Below are 19,391 nucleotides of genomic sequence, written 5' to 3' on the forward strand. Positions count from 1 at the left end.
TCCATTTCTGGAATTTCTGCCCCTGTCTGTGGCACTGACCCCAAAAGTTAAGGCCAAATCTTGGGTTTCTTCTCGTGCAACCTGGGCTTCTTTACTATTGCCAGCGCGGGGGCTCTAGTTGTGATTAGAGAGGCCTGCAGAGGGCGGCAGTGAGCCGTGCAGCGCCCGTGGAGTTCTGTGAGGCTGGCGGCCTAGGAGTCTCCAGTATTAACAGAGAATGAACCCCACATGCCATGTATCCCCACTTATTTGGGTCGCCCCGCTGCGATACTTTGCACAAGGCGTTTATAACATATTCCAGATGAGGGCTAAAGTTAGATCCAGGGAGGGGAAGGGAATGACCCAAGTTACAAAGTTCTGAGCGAGGGGTACCTGCCCATCCAGCTGCTGGTCCCAGTGCTGTTCGCCTAGAAAAAGTATGATAACAGCTCATATTCACGCAAATAAGTGTGTGTGTGTGTTTGAGACAGGTGTTCTGCGTCTGCCACCCCGCGCCCGACCCTGCCCAGTTCTTCAGTTGCCAGATGCAGGAGGCTAGCTTGGGTATTTTTGTCTCTGCTCATGAGACACCTTAGAGAGGCCACAGTCAGGGTCCTCTGTCTCAGAGCTCTAGGCTTCCCCGGGGAACCATCAGCGATGCCGAGGGTCTTTCACTTCACCCTGTGGCCAAAGTGGATGCTTGGTGAGGAGAGAGGTAGGATGGGAGGAGAAGAAGAAAGAGAAGAGGGAGAGGAGAGAGGAGGGCCGAGGAAGGGGGATTGGAAGAGATACGGACACTATCCAGTACCAAACAGACCCAGGAGCCACTACAAGTGGCCTCTGGGGGTGAGATGTCTAGGGACAAAACCAAAGGGCAGGGTTAGGGAACGGGGATGTGGAGTTGAGCGACCTGTGGCAGTCGCTACCATCCATGTCTAAGGCATCCTGGTGCCAACTCTCTGTTGCCATCGTTAAGTTTAATCTACCCACCCGGGGTTTACACCACGGCACCTTGCTGGCACAGGGGCTGACCTTGGCTGTATCATTAGGTGACCTGCCCAGTGGACTGAACCCTGCTGGGCGTTTCCTAAGTGCATTCATCTCAGAGGCGCGCGCGCGCGCGCGCGCGCGCGTGTGTGTGTGTGTGTGTCTGGGGGGTGGGGGGAGACACCCGAACCCCCTTCCAGTGCCAGCCTCCCCCTAGTCCGAGAGAGAAGGGGGCATTCCCCAAGCCCTTTGATGAGGTGCCCTTGGGCTGAGAGTGGGCTAGTGAGATTGAACCTCAGTTTCCTCCAGCACGTAGGGGGACCGAGGAGTGATGATGACGGCTCTTTGGGAGTCGTGGGGGGGAGTTGGTTAGTTTCGAGGGGGCGAGGTCTCTCCCTCTCTCTTTTAAAAAAAAGATATGTATTTATTTATTTGAGAGAGGCAGAGAGACAGAGAGAAAAAAGAGAGAGAGTGTGTGAGAATGGGCACACCAGGGCCTCTAGCCACTGCAAACGAACTCCAGACGCATGCGCCACCAATGTGCCTCTGGCTTCCGTGGGACCTGGAGAATCGAACCTGGGTCCTTAGGCTTCTCAGGCATGCGCCTTAACCGCTAAACCCAATCTCTCCAGCCCGGACGCGGTCTCTTTAAGAGACACGCCCAGCAGCACTCCCCCGCCCCCCCCCCCCGCCCGCCGTCCCCCGCTCCCGCTCCTCCCTCCCAGCCCCTCGCCCGGTCCCTCCTCCACGCCGCGCCGCCTTGGCCGCCGCCCTCGGGCACCTCCCCTTCCTGCGGCGCGGGGTGCGGGCCGGGGCGGGCGGCGGGCGGCAGAGGCGGGGCGGGCCGGGCCGGGCTGGACTGGAGCGCAGCGCTGCGCCCGCGGGGGAGGCGGCGGCGTCGGTGGCTGCGGCGGGAGGAGCCGCGAGCGAGCAAGGCCGTGGAGCGAGCGATCGAGAGAGAGAGAGAGAGAGAGAGAGAGGGAGGGAGAGAGGGGGCGCGCGCGGCCAGGCTGCACCGGAGCATCTCGCCGGAGCCCCGCACACAATAGCGGCGCGCGCAGCCCCGCACCCCGCCGCTCGGATCCCTCCCCGCCCCCTCCGCCTCACCTGCGGCCCGGGGGTCGGCGAGGAAGACAAGGAGACGAGCATTGTTTCCCCACCACCGTGACCACCACCACCACCGTGACCACCGCCGCCGTCTCCGCCTCCTCCGCACCGGGGCTAATGGGGACCTCCGGGCACCCGGGGCCCGGCCTGGCGAGGGCTCCCAGGCGTCCCCGTTGAGACGAATCCACTCTGTTCTCTCTGCGCGTCCTTCTGTCCCCACGCGCGCTCGCGCCCGCAGGTGACCCTCCCCACCCCCCGCCCCTCGCTCTGCCCCCGCGCGCGCGCGCGCGCGCGCTCGCCATGGTGGACCCCGTGGGCTTCGCCGAGGCGTGGAAAGCTCAGTTCCCGGACTCGGAGCCTCCGCGCATGGAGCTGCGCTCGGTGAGTGACGTCCAGCAGGAGCTGGAGCGCTGCAAGGCCTCCATCCGGCGCCTGGAGCTGGAGGTGAACCAGGAACGTTTCCGCATGATCTACCTGCAGACGCTGCTGGCCAAAGAGAAGAAGAGCTACGACCGCCAGCGCTGGGGTTTCCGGCGCACCGCGCACTCCCCGGACGGCGACGCCGAACCCCGCGCCCCCGCCGCCGCCGCCACCCCGCGCCCGCCCCCTGCGCCCCCCGACGGAGCCGAGACGTCGCCTGCCACCGAGGAGCCCGAAGCCCGGCCGGATGGAGAAGGGTCCCCAGGTAAGGCCCGGCAGGTCACCTCTCGCAGACCCACGGCCGCCTCCACGCCGGTGGATCGGGACGAACGGGGAGGACCTCCCACCAGCGTGGCGGCTCTCAGGTCCAACTTCGAGAGGATCCGCAAGGGACCTGCCCAGCCGGGATCGGCCGATGCTGCCGCCGAGAAGCCCTTCTACGTGAACGTCGAGTTCCACCACGAGCGTGGCTTGGTGAAGGTCAACGACAAAGAGGTGTCGGACAGGATCAGCTCCTTGGGCAGCCAGGCCATGCAAATGGAGCGCAAGAAGTGCCAGCAAAGTTCCGGGCAGGGCCTTGGGGAGACCCCCAGGCCCCATTACCGTGGGCGCTCGTCCGAGAGCAGCTGCGGCCTGGATGGGGACTACGAGGATGCGGAACTGAACCCCCGTTTCCTGAAGGATAACCTGATCGATGCCAACGGTGGCAACAGGCCCCCCTGGCCGCCCCTGGAGTACCAGCCTTACCAGAGCATCTACGTCGGGGGTATGATGGTGGAAGGGGAGGGCAAGGGCCCACTCCTGCGCAGCCAGAGCACCTCGGAACAGGAGAAGCGCCTCACCTGGCCCCGCAGGTCCTATTCCCCTCGGAGCTTTGAGGACAGCGGAGGGGGCTACACCCCCGACTGCAGCTCCAATGAGAACCTCACCTCGAGCGAGGAGGACTTCTCCTCTGGCCAGTCCAGCCGCGTGTCCCCCAGCCCCACGACCTACCGCCTGTTCCGGGACAAGAGCCGCTCCCCCTCCCAGAATTCGCAGCAGTCCTTTGACAGCAGCAGCCCCCCAACGCCTCAGCGTCAGAAGCAGCAGCGGCAGTGCCAGGTGGTGGTGTCCGAGGCCACCATCGTGGGCGTCCGGAAGACCGGGCAGATCTGGCCCAGCGAAGGGGAGGGCACGTTTTCTGGTGATGCAGGTAGGTACCTGGGTGGACTCAATTGCGCCCTGTGCAGGAGAGTCTCCTACAGGATCGCAAAAACCAAAAGGGGGTAGTTGGCAATCGGAGAAAGGGGCACTTGCGTCTCTCTCTTGGGTCCTGCTTCTGAAGTAACCTCGCCCCTTTCCTCCTAAAGAATGATTGTCTTGTTTGCAATGGGACGGAGTACAACTTGTGAGTGGAAGCCCTTGCCTGTGTGGATGCGACGCAGTCACCTCTCCCAGCGAGGTCAGATCTCTTCAGTGGGGGACTGGTCTGGGCTTGGACGTTCCTTGCCACCTTACTAGTTTGGCCCTGGAGTGGTTTCATGACACCTTAGAGGAACCCAGGATGTACCGGTTCCTTCAAGGCCTTGGCGGTGTCAGGTTCATTTCCTTGTTAGCAAGTCCGAGCAGGCGATGAAGGGAAGGAACTGGAAGCCCAGGGACGGGCAGCTGTGATTCAGTGGGCCGCCGAGCATTCATGGGATGAGGATTCCATCGGTGGTGACAGCAGAGCCGTCATAGCTATTTTGATCGGAGTGGCTTTGATGGGAGGCTTCACCCATCACTGCTCACCCATATGCATCCAAACCCACCTACCGGTTTTATGTTTCCCCGTGCTGGGGCTCGAACCAGGGGCCCTGTGCATGCTGGGAAAGTGAGGTCCCGCTGAAACTGCATGTCCAGGCCTCACCCTAAGTTCTGATCTTCCCGGCGTTTTCTTACCTCCTCTTCGTTTTCCCAAGGATGAGCCCCTCTGGGTACTTAATATTGGGCTCCCAATCTGTGAGTCCCTCCCAGTCTGCAGAGGACCCCAGACTAACCCTGCGGACTCACACGGTCACTCCTGCGCTGCGTGCAGAGGCCACTGGGCATTTGGTGGGCCGGGACTAGGTTATGCGATCACTGGCCCAGTATTGCTGTGGAGTAAGGGGCGGGGCTGTGGGGGGAATCTCTTGGAGTCCTTGTCTCCGTTGGGCTTGATGGGGTTTTCAGCTTCATTGATTTTTATGCCCTTTCTGTGGATGGGGTCGCATGTTTGAACTAGTTTGTCTGAATCCTCTTGAAAGCAAGTGAGGCTATTTTTGGCTCCACGGAGCCACCTTTCTGCATGCGCCCCGCACTCCATCCTGCGTAGGTTGCTGCTCTCTCTCCGTTTGCAGCTGGCTTGGCTGGGGACCTGTCAGCATCCTGGCTCAGCTGCACTCCTGTCTCTTGCGGACGGATGGAGGAGAAGCTAGAGGAGTCAGAAGCCTGCTTTGCCGGCTCTGGAGGACAGATTGCCCCGTGATTACTGAGCGCTGGCCTGGTCCAGCCAGCTGTCTGCCAGGCGAACCAGCTTGAGTGGCCCTCAGTGCCACAGTGCTGGGGGGAACGTTGCTGACACACAACATGAAAGGCTTTTGTGGAAACCTGACGGCTGAGGCTCTCCTTTGCTAGTAGGGAACTATGAGTTTCCAGAAAGTTGAGCTTAGCCTTTCCTACACCTCCTGTGGGGGTGGCCATGTTGCTGTCCACATGAAAACCTAATGCTGGGCTGGAGAGATGGCTCAGCAGGTAAGGCCATTTGCCTGCGAAGCCTAAGGACCCGGGTTCAATTCCCTAGTACCCATGTACCATGTTGCACACGAGTCTGCAGTTCCTTTGTAGTGGCTGGAGGCCCTGGTGCGCCCATTCTCTCTCTCTCTCTCTACCTGCCTCTTTCTCTGTCGGTCACTCTCAAATAAATAAATAAAAATAATTAACAAAAAATAATAAAAAAGGCTATAGAGGCTGGGGATATGGCTCAGTTGTAGAGTGCTTGCCAAACGTGTGTGAGGCTCGGGGTTCAATCTCTAGGATCATAAATAAATAAATAGCACTCAGAGGAGCAATACATTGTTTCTCTTAGTACTTTTCATGAGGGTGTGTGTGTACACATTTTCAGGGCACTTTTAAATATTTTTATTTATTTATGAGAATGAAAGAGGGAGAGATTGAGAATGGGTGCACCAGGGCCTCTAGCCATTGCAAACAAACTCCAGATGTATGCACCACCCTGAGCATCTGGCTTTACATGGGTTCCAGGGAATTGAACCCTGGTCCTTAGGCTTTGCAGGCAAGTGCCTTAACCCCTAAGCTGTCTCTCCAGCCCCTCAGGACACTTTTATTATTTATTTGTTTATTTTGGTTTTTTTTGAGGTAGGGTCTTGCTCTAGCCCAGGCTGACCTGGAATTCACAATGTAGTCTCAGGGTGGCCTCGAACTTATGCTGATACTGCTACCTCTGCTTCCTGAGTGCTGGGATTAAAGGTGTGCACCACCACGCCCAGCTCTCAGGACACTGTTAGATTCATAGCAAAGTTGAATGGAAGTTCGAAGATTTCCTGTGTACCGACCTCCACTTCCAGCTCCTCCATTACCAACATCCCTCCCCTTGGTGATAGTCCAGGGACTGATGCGCAGACATCATTGTCACTCACAGTACAGTTTCCTCTTAGCATTGAATATTTTGGATCTTTTGGGGGGAGGCTGGGGGGTGGGGCTTTGAAACTCCTAGTTGCTTTAGCCCAGAGAAAATTCTAAAACTATTTGACAAAGAAAGAAAGAGGGGGAGAGAGAGAGAGAGAGAGAGAGAGAGAGTCAGGACCTCCAACCACTGCAAACAAAGTCCAGGCGCATGCACCCTCTTGTGCATCTGGCTAACGTGGGTCCTGGGGAATTGAACTTGGGTCCTTTGGCTTTGCAGGCATGCACCTTAGCTGCTAAGCCGTCTCTCCAGCCCTCAAGCAAGCACCTTTTACCACGGAGCCATCTCTCCAGCCCAGCCCAGCCCAGCCCAGCCCAGGGAGTGTTTAAGCTCTGTGTTCAGCAGTCTCCACTACCACGTATCTTGTGTGGCTGGAGGGGAAAGAGTGTTGCTGCGCAGGCTTAGCCATCTGTCTCTGTTGGGACTGTTTACTGATGTTCTTTAGATGGCTGTGGGGCCTGCCGGCCTCCAAGGAACAACGAGGAAAATTACAGTGATGGGGCAGGGAAATGTCATCCTAATGCTCTGTTGTGACAGACATGGTGGCCTGGTTCTTGTAACTTCAGAATTCCATTGGATAAGTGGCACTCCTATTTCTTTATTTTTGTTTTTATTTATTTTGGTTTTTCGAGGTAGTGTCTCACTCTAGGCCAAGCTGACCTGGAATTCACTCTGCAGTCTCAGGCTGGTCTCAAACTCAAGGTGATCCTCCTACCTCGGCCTCCCGAGTGCTGGGAGTAAAAGCCTGTGCCATCATGCCCAGCGGCACCCACATTTCTGAGTTGAAGCCTGCTGGTCTTTAAGGGAAGGGGCTGAAACCTTCACAGGGTGCTCTGTGCTGGGCATGATGACAAAGTGCTTCATGCATGGTGCCTCGTGAGCTCTTCTGTTTACTGATTTACTGAGTAGGATGCAGCCAGGAAGTAGCAAAGCTGGGGTCCTGGACCCCTTGTGAATACAGAACTCCAGTCTTTTTGGCACCTAGTACTTACACCTGAAAATCGTGACCGGTTTGGTCCCGGGGTCCTTCCCGCCCACCCAGGTGCACCCAGGGCCCACCTGAGAGGTTGATCACAGATATCCACGGGCCCAGCCCTATGCGGAACTTTCCCTCAGTCCTGCGCAGGCCACAGAGAAGGAGAGTGGTCCTTGCCACGTAGCAGCTCAGAAGTTTCCCCTCCTCCCTCTCTTCCCTCTCTCCTCCCTCTTTCTTCTCTCTCTCTCTCTCTGTCTTACCATGTTGTTCAGGCTGACCCTGAACTCTTGGACTCAAGCAATCCCCCTGCCTCAGCCTCCCAAGTGCACTCTGCCACGCTTGGCTCCCATACTACTGCAGACAGGAGTTAGTGACACATTTCTAAGTCTCCTGTTTCAAAGCCTTCCAAGTGTCCTGTGGACAGTTCCTGTCTTTTCTGCTTCGTCTGTGTCCTCTACGTTCAGAGGACTAGGAGGGACATGGCCAGATCTTCCCAGGCTTCCTTTAAGTCTGGGGAATATGTGATCTAAACCTGCAGCCCTCTAATCCCATAACCTCTTGAAAGTGTGCCCTTCGTATTTAATTTAATTTTTTTTGTTTGTTTGTTTCCTGGAGCTGGCCGTGGTGGCGCACACCTTTACTCCCAGCACTCAGGAGGCAGAGGTAGGAGGATCGTGGTGAGTTCAAGGCCACCCTGAGATTACATAGTGAATTGCAGGTCAGCCTGGGCTAGAGTGAGACCCTACCTCAAAAAAAAAAAATTTTTTTCCCCTTGGGGATCCAACCCAGGGCCTTCACCTACAGAGCTTAAGCTCTACTGCTGAGCTGCATCTCAAGCCTGACCTTCTGGACCTTTGTTCTCTCTGCAGCTCTCATCTGAATTTCCAATCCTGTCTTCACCTTTTCTTAAGCATCTTCATTTGACCCTTGGATTCCCACCGGAGTGATTGCGCTCCCTTGGTGGTCCGCTGAACTGGCCAGTGGTGCGAGTGGGTAACCATGGAGCCTTCAGAGTTCACACTGGCCTCTCCTTGGCTCATTCATAGGGGCCTGTGGCTGCTTCCGGCCTCAGTGCAGGCACCTCCCCCGAGCTGAGGTGGGGTGAGGAAATTCAGTGAGCCGCAAACACTCTACCATCACATTTTTGTAAGCACTCTCTGGCTCCAGAAGGCTGGAGTGTTTTGTGAACAGCACAGAGCATTCTGGTACATCTCATTAAAGAAGGGCCCTAAGACGGTTGCTCATTTGAGTGGGTCCAGGAAACTTGGCTGTCCTGTGATTCCCTTTTGCCTAATTTGCTGGTTTGGGCTTTTGGAGCCATGTCTCTCTCTTCATTGGTCGGGAGTCCGAAGAACCCAGAGCTCACCAGTTCAGCCAGCAGACTGAAGGGATCCTCCTGTCTCTGTTTGCCCAGCGCTGGCATTGCATGTGGGCACCGCCACTCCCGGGGGTCACTGGGGATCTGAACCCAGGCTCTCAGGCTTAAGGGACAAGCACTTTACCCACTGAGCTGTCTTCCCAGCCCATGTTTTCATCATTTGTAAGTACTCAGTGCTTTGACATTAAGTATGTCATTTAGTGCGAGCCACCACTACCTCTTAACTCTACAACTATCTTTTTTAAAAAATATTTTTTATTGATTTATTTGAGGGAGAGAGAGAGACACTAAGTGCGCCAGGGCCTCCAGCCACTGTAAATGAGCTCCAGACACATGTGCCACCTTGTGCATCTGGCTTATGTGGGTCCTGGAGAGTTGAACCTGGGTCCTTTGGCTTTGCAGGCAGATGCCTTAACAGCTAAGCCATCTCTTCAGCACCCCCCCCCCCCGCCTTTTTAAAAAAATTCGTTCTGGGAATTGGCCGAGGGCATTTCTCGTGCTACACAGCGCTCTGCCACTTACACTCAGTCCTATCTCGAGACTTGTTTCATCAAAAAAGATGAAACATCTGTGTGGTATGGTGTGTGTGTGGTATACACATGTGTGTGTGTGTGTGTGTGTGTGTGTGTGCGTGTATAGAAGTGTGTGTCTTGTGGGCATGCATACAAGGACCAGAGGATGATGCCAGGTGTCCCCGTTCCATGTCTGATCACATGTCTCCTTTATCCGTGAGTCTCGGTTCCAGAGCTGGCTGTTTTCATGAGCCCCAGTAAGTCCCTGCTCTCTGCTCCCCCAGGACTGGGCTTACGGATGGGCGTGGCCGTGCCCAGTTGTTGACACAGGTGTTGGGGAATTGAACTCTGGTGTTCTGGGGCCCCCTCAGGTCTCATGCTTGTGCAGGACCCGCTGAGCCATCTCACTGCAACCACCCCCCCCCCCCCCCCGCCGTTTCACTTCTCTAAACTGAAGCTCTGTTAAATAATGACTCCTTATGCCCTTTACCTCCACTCCCCGGCAGCCACCATTCCATGGCTGACTCCATGAATTTGCTTCACGTAGCTGGCTCATGTACGTGGAATGTTATATTGTTTATCCCCGTGTCTGGCGTACTTCACTCAGGTGTGGCTTTGAAATTCCCTGGGGCAGCACCGTCACTCCTAACTCTCCGTCTCGGCTTCGTGACAGGTGTGTTCCCTTCAGGAAGACACCTGCTGGCCGTGGTGGGGCCATCACCTTGGCTTTGACATCCAGTCTTTTTAAGTGGTCTGCTGTATTAGCCTGCCAACACCACTTGTAACAAAATACCACTGACTGGATAAAGAACACAACAGAAATGCATTTTCCGCCCTCACACTTCGGGAGGCTGTCATGGTCAAGGGGGTGGAAGGAGCTGGTTTCTTCTGAGGCCTGTCCCTTGTTTGCACATGTCACCTTCTCCCTGCCGCTCCACCGGGTCGTTCTTTCCCATCAGCCCTGTGTCCAGAGCTCCCGTTCTTTGTGTGTACGTGATGTTTTGCGTGTGTGTGTGTGTGTGTGTGTGTGAGAGAGAGAGAGAGAGAGAGAGAGAGAGAGAGGGCACGAGTCAGCGAGTGCACGCGCACGTAGGTACGCACACTCCACGTGAAGCCAGGGGAGAATTGGGTGTCCTCATCACTGGGTCTCCCCCAACCCCAGGGCTGCCGTCCGTCTGTGTCCACCCTCCCCCTTCCCCTCTACGGACCGGAGTTACCGATGTGCAAGGCCATGCCCAGCTTTTATTTATTTATTTATTTGACAGAGAAAGAGGGAGAGGGAGAGAGATGGTGGGGGGAGAATGGGTGCGCCAGGGCTTCCAGCCACTGCAAACAAACTCTGGACCCATGCGCTACCTTGTGCATCTGGCTAACGAGGGTCCTGAGGAATCAAACCTGGGGTCCTTTGGCTTTGTAGGCAAACACCTTAACCACTAAGACATCCCTCCAGCCCATGCCCAGCTTTTTATGTGAGTTTTTTGGAGTCACACATGGCAGTCTCCGGTCCCAGTGGGCCTCTTGCTTAAGTAGCAAGAACTCTTTAAGTGTGGAGCCATCTCCTTAGGCCCAGATTTCCTCCTTTAAAGCTATCTGTCAGGGATGGGTGTGGAGCTCGCTTGGCAGAGCTCTTGCCTGGCATGCACAATGCCCTTGTTTCAACCCCCAGTGCTGCAGAAACCGGGCATGGTGGAACACACCAGTACTTCCAGTACTCGGGAGGTAGAGGCAGGAATATCAGAAGTTCAGGGTCATTCTCAACTACATAGGAATTAGAAGCTGGCCTGGGCTACAAGAGGCCCTGAAATCAATCTAATCAATCCATCCATCACATAGAATTAAGACCACCCTAGTGACCCACTTCAACAAGTAACAGTCTGAGGAACTAGGGGCCAGAGTTTCAACATGTGAAATAGGTGACAGCCGTGGCAAGGGGTGGGCAGGGGGCAAGTTTAGCCCATTACCCTTCATGCCCAGTGAAGACCTTTATTGGTCAGCAGGGGGAAAGAGCCACCTTGGCAAAGAGAACTGGTGCTAGAGCTGGCTTCCTCTTGTGTTGTCAGAGGAAGAATTTGAATGAAAGCGTCGTGTACTCTTAGCGGCCTGGTGGGGCGAGTCAACACTGAGCCAGGCATCAGGAAGGCCACCAGCCAAGGTCTTGTGGGCAGCCACATCCCTCTGTCCTGTAAGTCAGAGGCTTGGACTGTGCCGTTGCTAAACTCTTTCCTCTTGATCTCTCTCCCTGTCTCCCTTCCTCCTCTCCTCTCTTTCTCTGTTTCGGGTCTCGCTATGTAGATCAGATTAAGCTGTCCTAGGTCTCGTGACCCTCCTCCTCCTCCCTCTGGCACTGGGGCCACTGATAGGTGCTCTGTGTCAGCTTAATTTTTTTCTTTAAATTTAAAAATTATTACTTTTCTGGGGGGGGGGGGTTCAAGGTAGGGTCTCACCCTAGCTCAGGCTGACCTGGAATTCACTGTGTCATCTCAGGGTGGCCTCGAACTCCTGGCGCGATCCTCCTACCTTTGCTTCCTGAGTGCTGGGTTTAAAGGCATATGCCACCACACCCCGCCTACACCCCACCCCCACCCCAGGTAGGGTCTCGCTCTAGCCCAATCTGACCTGGAATGAATGCACTGTGTTGTCTCAGGGTGGATTTGAACTCACGGTGATCCTCCTACTTCTGCCTCCCGAGTGCTGGGATTAGAGGTATATACCACCACGCCTGGCTTAAAAAATTTATTAGACCCGACCTCGAAAAACCAAAAACAAAAAAAAATATATTACTTTTACAGTGCCGGGGTGATCCCAGAGCCTTATACGTGCTAGGCAAATGCCCTACCACTGATCTGTACCCCCACCCTTAAAATTTATTTTGAAAGCAGCGATAGTAACCTTATCATAAGCTCTCACGCCTCTGAGGACGGGGTCGGCCGAGCCCCCTGGTTCTCACTTGAAGTCTGTATTGTTGCACAGAGAGGGAGCTGATGCTGGTGTCATTGCTGGTCCACTTAGTCCCTCTCATATCTGGTGCCTTGCCTGATCCTAAGGTTATTATTAATACAGCTGCTTTTTATGTCTTTTGCTCTTCACCGTGATTCATACTTGACTTTCTTGTTACCAAGGCAGCCACCTCTCCCTGTTCAATAACTCAGGTATTTATTGAGCATAGCTCCACGCCTTTCAGTGTCTTCAGGGACGTCTCTTCCCCTTCTTCTTGTGATAGGGGAAAGGCTGATCTCCACGGGCCTTCTTCTTTTAAAGCTGTCCAACAAAAACAAAACCTTTATGATGTCAAAGCATCGCCCCTCACCAGGTGCCTTCTTTAATGTTAGTCCTTGCTTCCTGTCAATCCTGAGTCTGTCTGACTTCCTTCTTTTCCTTCTTTAGGGTAGTGAGCTCCTTAAGACAAAGACAGCGTGTGTCCTGCTGTTACATTGCCTAGGATATGTCACACTCTGGGTCCTCAAATAGTGGTTTTTTTTGTTTTGTTTTGTTTTTTGTTTTTTTTGAGGTAGGGTGTCATATGTAGTATCAGGCTGGCCTCAAACTCATGGCGATCCTCCTACCTCTGCCTCCCAAGTGCTGGGATTAAAGGTGTGTGCCACCAAGTCCAGCTTTGTTTTTACATTTTTTATTTTTTTAAAATATATTTTATTTATTTATTTGAAAGAGAGAAGGGGGTAGAGAGAGGAGAGAGAGAGGGAGGAAGAGAATGGGCATTCCAGGGCATACAGCCACTGCAAACTCCAGATGCATGCGCCCCTTTGTGCATCTGGCTTAAATGGGTCCTGGAAAATTGAACCAGGATCCTTTGGCTTTGCAGGCAAACGCCTTAACTGCCAAGCCACCTCTCCAGCCCTGTTTTTAAATTTTTTAAAGAAATATTTATTTGAGAGAGAGAGAAAGTGGCCGATAGAGAATGGGCATGCCAGGGCCTCTAGCCACTGCAAATGAACTCCAGATGCATGTGTCACCATGTGTATCTGGCTTACATGGGTACTGGGGAATTGAACCTAGGTCCTTAGGCTTCCCAGGCAAGCACCTTAACCACTAAGCCGTCTCTTCAGCCTTTGTTTTTAAATATTTTTAGTTATTGCAAGAAGAGAGAGAGAGAGGATGGGTGCACTGGGCCTTTTGCCACTGCCAGTGAACTCCAGACTACTGTGTCTCTTTGTGCATCTGGCTTTATGTGGTCACTGGGGCATAGAACCTGGGCCATCAGACTTTGCAAGTAACCACCTTGAACTGTTGAGCCATCTCTCTAGCCCCTCAGGTAGTGTTGGATGTTCAGTGAAGAAACATCAGCGCCCGCCCGGGTGGGTTTGTGTATTGGGCACCGTAAGCAGGACCAAGATGAAATGAGACCCCATCTCTATGGTTGTAATTTTGCTCAGGCCCTTCCCTGTGCTGACCCACCCCCACTACATCCCTCTTAATAAGTGGCAGCGGACTTTCCAGGGCCTAATGATACAGGTGCCGCCAGGACGAAACCTGTTTGCTTTGGAGACCGGCCGGTTGTGTTTGTTTCCGTCTGGGCGGCTGTTGGGCCTCCCCTGCTCAGCCTTAGAGAGCCTCTGAGCTCTGCCAGTTAGCTGCCTTCCATTCTGACTCACTGCTATGACCTTGCAAAAACGATGGTGGACCCCAAGGGTGTTCAGTACCTAGAGGAAAAAAGTAGCTAGCAAGTTCCTAAAGGCACCTTCCTGTGCCAGGAACGGGGAGGCTGCTGGGATCCCCCAGTTGCGTAGTAAATGTGACTTGTGGGAAGGAGCCGTTTCTTGTGAAGTGGCTGCCGGCGAGATCATTATCATAATTATAAGCTGTCCACGATTGGGTCTGAGGGGTAAGTGAGACAAACGCATGAGCCTGGGAGAGGGTCAGGCCATTCGGTGGTGGAGGGGCCGTAGTGATGGTAATCGCATGAGAGCAGAAACAGGCCAGCTCCCTGGGGGAGGGGACCTTGAGCGGTTGTTTGACAAACACGGATTGAGCACTTGCTAGGCCAGGCTTAGATAAGCCCCTCCCGGCAGGGCTTTGTCAACCTGGTAGGAAGACGGTGACGTGAACCCGGCGAGACCGTAGGAATCGATTTCAGGCCTGTTCCTGAAAGTATCTGCCATCAGGGACACCGTTTCTCTATTTTGTTGTTGCTGTTGTCTGTTTGTTTTGAGGCATGGTCTCACTCTAGCCCAGATCCGGAATTCGCTGTGTAGTCTCAGGGTGGCCTTGAACTCACAAGCGATCCTCCTCCTTCCTAAGGCCTCCCAGTGCGCCACACCTGGCCAATTCTCTGTTCTTATTTTGAAGATTTCTTAGAGAGCAACTCTCTCTCTCTTTTTTTAAAATTATTTATTTAAGAGCGACAGACATAGAGAGAAAGACAGATAGAGGGAGAGAGAGAGAATGGGCGCGCCAGGGCCTCCAGCCACTGCAAACGAACTCCAGACGCGTGCGCCCCCTTGTGCATCTGGCTAACGTGGGACCTGGGGAACCGAGCCTTGAACCGGGGTCCTTAGGCTTCACAGGCAAGCGCTTAACAGCTGAGCCATCTCTCCAGCCCGCAACTCTCTTTTGTAATTCTTCCCTTCCCTCCTCTTCTCTCTATCCTCCCATTCTCCTTTTTTCCCCCTTTCTTCCTTTTTTTTTTCTTTTTTCTTTTTTTGCAGTGCTGGGAATCAAACATAGGGCCCCATGTATGCTAAGCAAGTGTCTTGTCACTGAGCGCCTGCAGCAGCCCCTACCTGACTTCTGATAGCATCTTCTGGGCACTTTCCTGAGGCCCCACCTGCAAGTTGTACAGTGAGGGCCCCCCAGAAGACTCTGCCTATCCTTCTGCCTCTCCCATCCGCGCTCCAGAGTCCTGCTCCTTGTACTGCTGGCCGTGGGGAGAGGGTCGGAGCCTGGCCAGTGTGCACAGGTGTTCGGAGGAGGAGAGGGACGGAGCCTGGCCAGTGTGCACAGGTGTTCGGAGGGGGAGAGGGACGGAGCCTGGCTAGGAAGATAACAGATGCTCAGTGGTTAAGGTGCTTGCCTACAAAGACTAATGACACAGGTTCCATTTCTTCTTTTTAATTTTAATGTTATCACTTTTTAAGTTGATTTATTTATTTGAGAGAGAGAGAGAAAGAGGCAGATAGAGAAAAAGACCGAATGGGCATGCCAGGGCCTCTAGCCACTGCAAAGGAACTCCAGACACATGTGTCCCCTTGTGTGTCTGGTTTATGTGGGCCCTGGGGAATCAAACCAGGGTCCTTAGTCTTCACAGGCAAATGCCTTAATTGCTAAGTCATTTTCCCAGTCCTTCTTTTTTTTTTTTTTTCTTTTTCTTAAGAGAGAATTGGAGCACCATAGTCTCTAGCCACTACTAACTCTAGATGCATGCGCCTTTTTGCACCTGACTTTACATGGGTACTGGGGAACTAAACCTAGCATGTTAGGCTTTGAGGTAGGTGCCTTAACTGCTGAACCATCTCTCCAGCTCACAGGTTCCATTTCTCCAGAACCCACATAACCCAGATGAACAAAGTGGCACATGCATCTGGAGTTCGTTTGCAGTGGCTAGAGGCCCTGGCGTGCCCATTCTCCTTCTCTCTGTGTGCAAATAAATAAATAAATATTAAAAAATAAAAATAGGGCTAGAGGATGGCTTAGCAGTAAGACATGTGCCTGCAAAGTCAAAGGACCCAGGTTCGATTCCCCAGGCCCATGTAAGGCAGGTGCATAAGGTAGTGCATGCATCTGGAGTTCTTTTGCAGTGGCTGAAGTCCCTGGCCTTCCTGTTCTCTTTCTCTCTCTTTTTCCCTGTCAAATAAATAAAGTACGAAAAAAATAAAATAAAAGAACGTACACTTAACCCAATTGTGTGATCGGTCCCTGATTCTTCTGAGCACCTTTTAATCTCTGCTTGAATTAAAAGCATATTCATGACAACTTCAGAGTCCTCTCTCTGAGATCTTTGGCATCTAATTTCTTAAAGCGATTTATGCACTTCAGGCTCCATGTTAGCATAGATGATCTCCCGGGTTCTCAGCTGCTGATGTCCACACTTGTTTTTTAAAATCATTTTTCATTTGTTCTTTGACATTTTTATGTACCTATTTATGCATTTTGCTCACATGCGTCCCTGTTAGCCTCTCTTATCCCCTTCCCATTCCTGCTGTACCCCTTCTTCCCACTACTTACCAGTCGTTATACCTTTGAAAACGACTCCCTCTCCCCCAGCAAACATGAGCTGCGCAGGGAGGGATGGGGCTCCCGGCCCCTCCCCTGTCCATGACCAAACATTGACTGGGCCCTGTCACGTGCACGTCACCACGGCCGCTGCCGATGAGTTCATAAGTACAGTGGCCACGTCACGTCCACATGGCAGAGTCCCGCAGCACCCCTCCTCACCTCCAGCTCCTAACATTCTTTCTGTTCCCTCTCCCGTGACATTCCTTGAGCCTTGGAGGGGAGGATACAGATGTCCCAAATAGGGAGTCTACAGTTAACTTATTTTCCACATTTTGACTAGTTAGGATTTTGCCACTCACTGCAGGAAACAAAAGAAAGGGGAGGGGGAAGAAAGCTGTTTTGGTCAGGGCGGGGAGCAGCGCTAGTCTGAGGCACCCACACTTCTTGTCATGAGTGAGTTCAGATCATCTTCAGACCTAAGCGCCCACATTCAGGAGTACTAGGAACCTCCGGGGTCTGCCAGTGCCGAAACACATGTCACCCCTTCGCTCTCAGACACACATCTTCAACTGCAGACCTCACGTTCAAGGTCGAAGTCCGGGACTGGAGAGGTGGCTCAGCAGATAAGGTGCTTCCCTACAAAGCCTAGCAACCTGAGTTCGATTCCCCAGTACCCACATAAGCCAGGTGCACAAAGTGGCGCATGTGTCTGGAGTTCCTTTGCAGCGGCTAGAGGCCCCGGTGCACCCATAGTCTCTCTCTCTCTCTTTCTCTGGCTGTATCTCTCCACTTACAAATAAAGAAAATATTTCTTTTTTTTTCTAAATTGTTCATTTTTTATTTATTTATTTGAGAGCGACAGAGACAGACAGAAAGACAGATAGAGGGAGAGAGAGAGAATGGGCGCTCCAGGGCTTCCAGCCTCTGCAAACGAACTCCAGACGCATGCGCCCCCTTGTGCATCTGGCTAACGTGGGACCTGGGGGACTGAGCCTCGAACCGGGGTCCTTAGGCTTCACAGGCAAGCGCTTAACCGCTAAGCCATCTCTCCAGCCCTAAAGAAAATATTTCTAAAAGAGGTCAAGGTCCTTCTGTTAATCCTGGCAGCACTTTGAACTATCTTGAGTACCATGTTTCTTCTTACGTGAATCAAAGCCTGTGCAAAAAGTTCTGGGTTGCAAAGATTTATTTTATTTTTTAATGGACTATATTATTTATTTATTTATTTAAGAGCAACAGACAGAGAGAGAGAAAGAGGGACAGAGAGACAGAGAGAATGGGCACGCCAAGGCCTCCAGCCGCTGCAAACGAATTCCAGACACGTGCGCCCCCTTGTGCATCTGGCTAACGAGGGTCCAGGGGAATTGAGCCTTGAACCAGGGTCCTTAGGCTTCACAGGCAAGTGCTTCACCGCTAAGCCATCTCTCCAGCCCCAAAGATTTATTTTTGCACTTTCATATTTAAGTCTTTGGCAACAAAAACATGGGCATTACTGAGTTTGTGTGACATAGAAGCAGCCCTTCTTGCCACTTTCCAGATGTGCAGCCCTGTGGCATTTACTTCTCTCTCAGTCAAGCTAGCATCACACAGTATTGCTGACTGGGTGAGCTGAACAGCAAACTCGTAACTTCTCCCGGTTCTGGAGGCTGGAGGCTCCTGATCAGGGTCCCGGCGCGCTTGGGGTCCCGGTAAAGAACCACTGCCCGAAAGACAAGCGCTGTGCCCTCATGTGATGGAGGGCACAGTCATCTCTCCAGCAACCCCCTTTATAAATGCCTTAGTCCTGCCCTAATCAGTTCCCAAAGAGCTCACCTCCCAATACCAACGATAGAGGTTTGCGGACACGGACAGACGTCCCCGTTCAAAACAGGTATATTTACGTCGTTGCACTGCTCTCGCCGCCACATCTCGAGAATCATTTCAGCCTCCCACACTGAACCCTCCGCTCGCCGGCAGCTCCCCGTCCTCCCTTGCCGGAGCAGAATGATGGCCGCTGTGCCCTTCCTGGTTTCTGTGAACTTGACACTGAGGACAAGCGCAGTTGTGCATCGTGTCCTTTTGGGGTTACATTGTGCATCATGCCCTCAAGGTGTTTTTTGTTGTTTGCTTTTTTTTTTTTTTTTTTTTGAGGTAGGGTCTCACTCTAGCCCAGGCTGATCTGTAATTCACTATGTAGTCTCAGGATGGCCTCGAATTCACAGCGATCCCCCTACTTCTGCCTCCCGAGTGCTGGGATTAAAGGTGTGCACTACCATGCCTGGCTAGGGAATTGAACCTGGATCCTTTGGCTTTGCAGGTGAACACCTTTTCCACTAAGCTATCTCTCCAGCCCCCTCAAGGTGTTTTTCTTTAGCCTTTTCCTGCCTTGCGTGGGTGAGGGCCGGGCCGCAAGCTCCATGAGGCTGGAATGACTTAGGCTCAAGGACCAAAGGCAGCCAGAGCCTCGTGTGCAACCCACTGTGCTTTGTGGGGGTTGCTCCTTTCAGGTCCCCATGGAGCACTCAGGGACTCCCAGCTGAGGGTTCTGACGTTTTAGATGAAGGGCTAGAGAGATGGCTTAGCAGTTAAAGCGCTTGCCTGCAAAGCCAGAGGACCCAAGTTCAGTTCCCCAGGACTCACGTAAGCCAGATGCACAAGGTGGTGCATGCGTCCGGGGTTCGTTTGCTGTGGCTGAAGGCCATAGCACGCCCATTCTCTTTCTGTCTGTCTCTTTATCTCTCCCTCTACCTCTCAAATAAAAAATAAATAAATAAAAATGGCATAAAATAAAAAACAAAATTTGTTAAAGTTTTACATGAAGGGCTTATGTTTGTCAATTGCCTGTTGCTATAACAAAATACCTGACTTGGTCTATTTACGTATGTAGTTAAGGGAGATTCATTCTCGCTCACACTTTTAGGAAGTTCGACTCTAAGATGAAGCCATCCGCCTGGCTCTGGGCCTCTGCCGAGGGTGGCGCACCATGGGCAGGAGCATGCATCAGATTTCATGCCTACACACTTGTTTACTCATGTTCCAAGGGAGAGAGTGGGAAGCTCACATCCTGAGCCAGGAAACAGAGACAGAGAAAAGAGAGGCCAGGGTCCCATAGTCTCTTTCAAAGACACTTCCTGGGCTGGAGAGATGGCTCAGCAGTTAAGGTGCTTGCAAAGCCTAACA

General features: G+C 53.1%; 1 protein-coding gene across 1 annotated transcript in view; it reads left to right on the forward strand.

The window, feature by feature from the left end:
* Window positions 1-1,969: 1,969 nt before the first annotated feature.
* Bcr (BCR activator of RhoGEF and GTPase) overlaps window positions 1,970-19,391 on the forward strand; it is a 133,564-nt gene continuing 116,142 nt past the window's right edge. The window contains exon 1 of the mRNA XM_004672786.2: window positions 1,970-3,685. Within this exon, the coding sequence (XP_004672843.1) occupies window positions 2,374-3,685 (1,312 nt within the window). The 5' untranslated portion in view covers window positions 1,970-2,373. The remainder of the gene's footprint in view (window positions 3,686-19,391) is intronic.

The sequence above is a fragment of the Jaculus jaculus genome, chromosome 13 (genome assembly GCF_020740685.1).
Source record: "Jaculus jaculus isolate mJacJac1 chromosome 13, mJacJac1.mat.Y.cur, whole genome shotgun sequence".
NCBI lineage: Eukaryota > Metazoa > Chordata > Mammalia > Rodentia > Dipodidae > Jaculus > Jaculus jaculus.